General features: G+C 40.6%; 1 protein-coding gene across 1 annotated transcript; it reads left to right on the forward strand.

Moving 5' to 3' along the window:
• Window positions 1-242: 242 nt before the first annotated feature.
• Window positions 243-1,937, forward strand: LOC143889279 (senescence-specific cysteine protease SAG39-like). The gene is made up of 2 exons (XM_077393459.1): window positions 243-677; window positions 1,205-1,937. The coding sequence occupies exons 1-2, from the start codon at window positions 248-250 to the stop codon at window positions 1,795-1,797; spliced, it is 1,023 nt and encodes a 340-aa protein (XP_077249574.1). The 5' UTR covers window positions 243-247; the 3' UTR covers window positions 1,798-1,937.
• Window positions 1,938-2,301: the final 364 nt, after the last annotated feature.

The following is a 2,301-nucleotide window of genomic DNA, read 5'->3' on the forward strand; positions in this document are numbered from 1 at the left end:
TCTGGACTATGTGACAGAAGTAATAACATGAAACCAAATTGGGTGGTTGATTATCTATACAAAAAGTTGTCACTCTCCCTATCCAAATCAGATCACTTGCCCAGGCACGTAGCATGTCAATCTCACCACCACAAAAACAATAAACTATACTAAGAGCAATGAATCCCTTCCAATCTAATCTCTCCCTCTATATAAACTCAGACCACCTTACATTATCACATCATATCATCTACAATCTCAGTACTCCATGGCTTCAGCTCACCAATGCTACTTGGTGGCCTTCTTTGTTCTAGGAATTTGGGCTTCTCAAGCCATGTCCCGCACGCTCCCTGAGGCGTCCATGTCCGAGAAGCATGAGCTATGGATGGCACATTACGGTCGCTCGTACAAGGACGCAACAGAGAAGGAGCAACGTTTCAAGATATTCAAGAGCAATGTCGAATTCATAGAATATTTCAACAATGAAGGGGACAAATCCTACAAGCTAAGTGTTAACGAATTTGCAGACCAAAGTAATGAAGAGTTCAAAGCCTCTCGTAATGGATTTAAGACATCCTCAACTAGGGCAGTGGAAAGGACTTTCAGTTTCAAGTATGAGAATGTTAGTGCAGTGCCATCTAGCATGGACTGGAGAAAGAAAGGCGCTGTAACACCCATCAAAGACCAAGGACAATGCGGTGAGCTTTATTATATATAGTTTCTATTCAGTGTTTTTTTTTTCCAAAAAAAAGAAAGAAAGATAAAATTGGGCAGTGATAAATCGACTCCCAAATATCTTAAATCGACTCCCCATGTATCTTTCTCTCTCCTCTGGGTTAGAGAGAGAAAGACACATGGGGAGTCGATGTAAAATATTAGGGAGTCGATTTATCAATCCCCATAAACTTTATTAAATAAAAGATGATCACAAGTGCAGTTCAGGGGGAGAGATGGCCCCATATATATAAGTTAGCTCTAGAAGCTCCCAATTTGGCAAGGCAATCGGCCAAATCGTTGGCACTTCTAGGTACGGAAAAAAATGAGAAAGCATCATGCATACAATGATCTCTAGTCCCATCCAATAGATTGGATCTCCACGGACTGACTTTAATCCCTTTGACCCACAACATGATATTTCTATCTAGTACTTCTTAGCTACAAAAATGGTACCTCACTTTGTTATCCAGTGGTTTCTAACTTCTAATGAAATGTGGAAAATATATAGGAAGTTGTTGGGCATTCTCAGCGGTTGCAGCCATGGAAGGAATTACCCAACTCAGGATGGGTAAATTGATATCTCTATCCGAACAGGAAGTAGTCGACTGTGATACTGGCGGTGTGGATCAAGGATGTGAAGGTGGTCTCATGGACGATGCCTTCAAATTCATTCAACACAACAAAGGCCTTACAACTGAAACAAGTTATCCTTACAAGGGAGTTGATGGGACTTGCAACACCAAGAAGGCAGCTACCCACGCGGCAAAGATCAATGGCTATGAAGATGTGCCGGCCAATAGCGAGAAGGCTCTATTGAAGGCTGTGGCAAACCAACCCATTTCAGTTGCAATTGATGCTGGTGGATCTGCCTTTCAATTCTACTCAAGTGGTGTCTTCACTGGGGATTGTGGAACCCAACTCGACCATGGTGTTACCGCTGTAGGTTATGGAAAAAGTAGTGATGGGACCAAGTACTGGCTAGTAAAGAATTCGTGGGGCAGTGCGTGGGGTGAAAATGGATACATAAGGATGCAAAGGGATGTTGCCGCTAAGGAAGGCCTCTGTGGTATTGCCATGGAATCCTCTTATCCAACTGCGTAGTAGATGATACTTCTTTCAGTTCCCTATATCCCTTCTACTTATGTCATTTCCATGTGACAGCCTTGTTATATATTTTTTGTAAAAATTGCCAAGCGGGAAGGCCTTAAAAGTAGTTTTCTCTCGTAATTCTAATAATATATGGTTGTTTATGTTTATCCAATGATGCAATCCAAAAATTAGCAGCAAATTTTGAGGATGGTTATTTTAGGAAGATTCACAAATGGAAGTTCCATAAGTGGAAAATACGAAAGTTTCCATAAATAAGGAACTATTTTTGGAAGACAAGAAGTTGAGATTGTTTTTCTTTCTTGCGGTTTCCTTTTTTAGAGATAAAAGGGGCTTTCTTTCTTGTACAAAGAAAGGGGTTTGTACAAGAAAGAAAGCCCCTTTCTTTGTACAAGAAAGAAAGCCCGTTTTATCTCTAAAAAAGGAGCACCTTTTATCTCTAAAAAAGGAAACCGCAAGAAAGAAAAACAATCTCAACTTCTTGTCTTCCTACACATG

This window comes from Tasmannia lanceolata, unplaced genomic scaffold, assembly GCF_043159265.1.
Source record: "Tasmannia lanceolata isolate RefF3 unplaced genomic scaffold, GAP_Taslan_0.1 ptg000013l, whole genome shotgun sequence".
Taxonomy (NCBI): Eukaryota; Viridiplantae; Streptophyta; class Magnoliopsida; order Canellales; family Winteraceae; genus Tasmannia; species Tasmannia lanceolata.

Bases quoted from the DNA above. Each gene is read 5' to 3' on its own strand.
- LOC143889279 (XM_077393459.1), top strand. From the start codon at position 248: ATGGCTTCAGCTCACCAATGCTACTTGGTGGCCTTCTTTGTTCTAGGA. The intron at 678-1,204 runs GTGAGCTTTATT...GAAAATATATAG, and splicing joins CAAAGACCAAGGACAATGCG to GAAGTTGTTGGGCATTCTCA.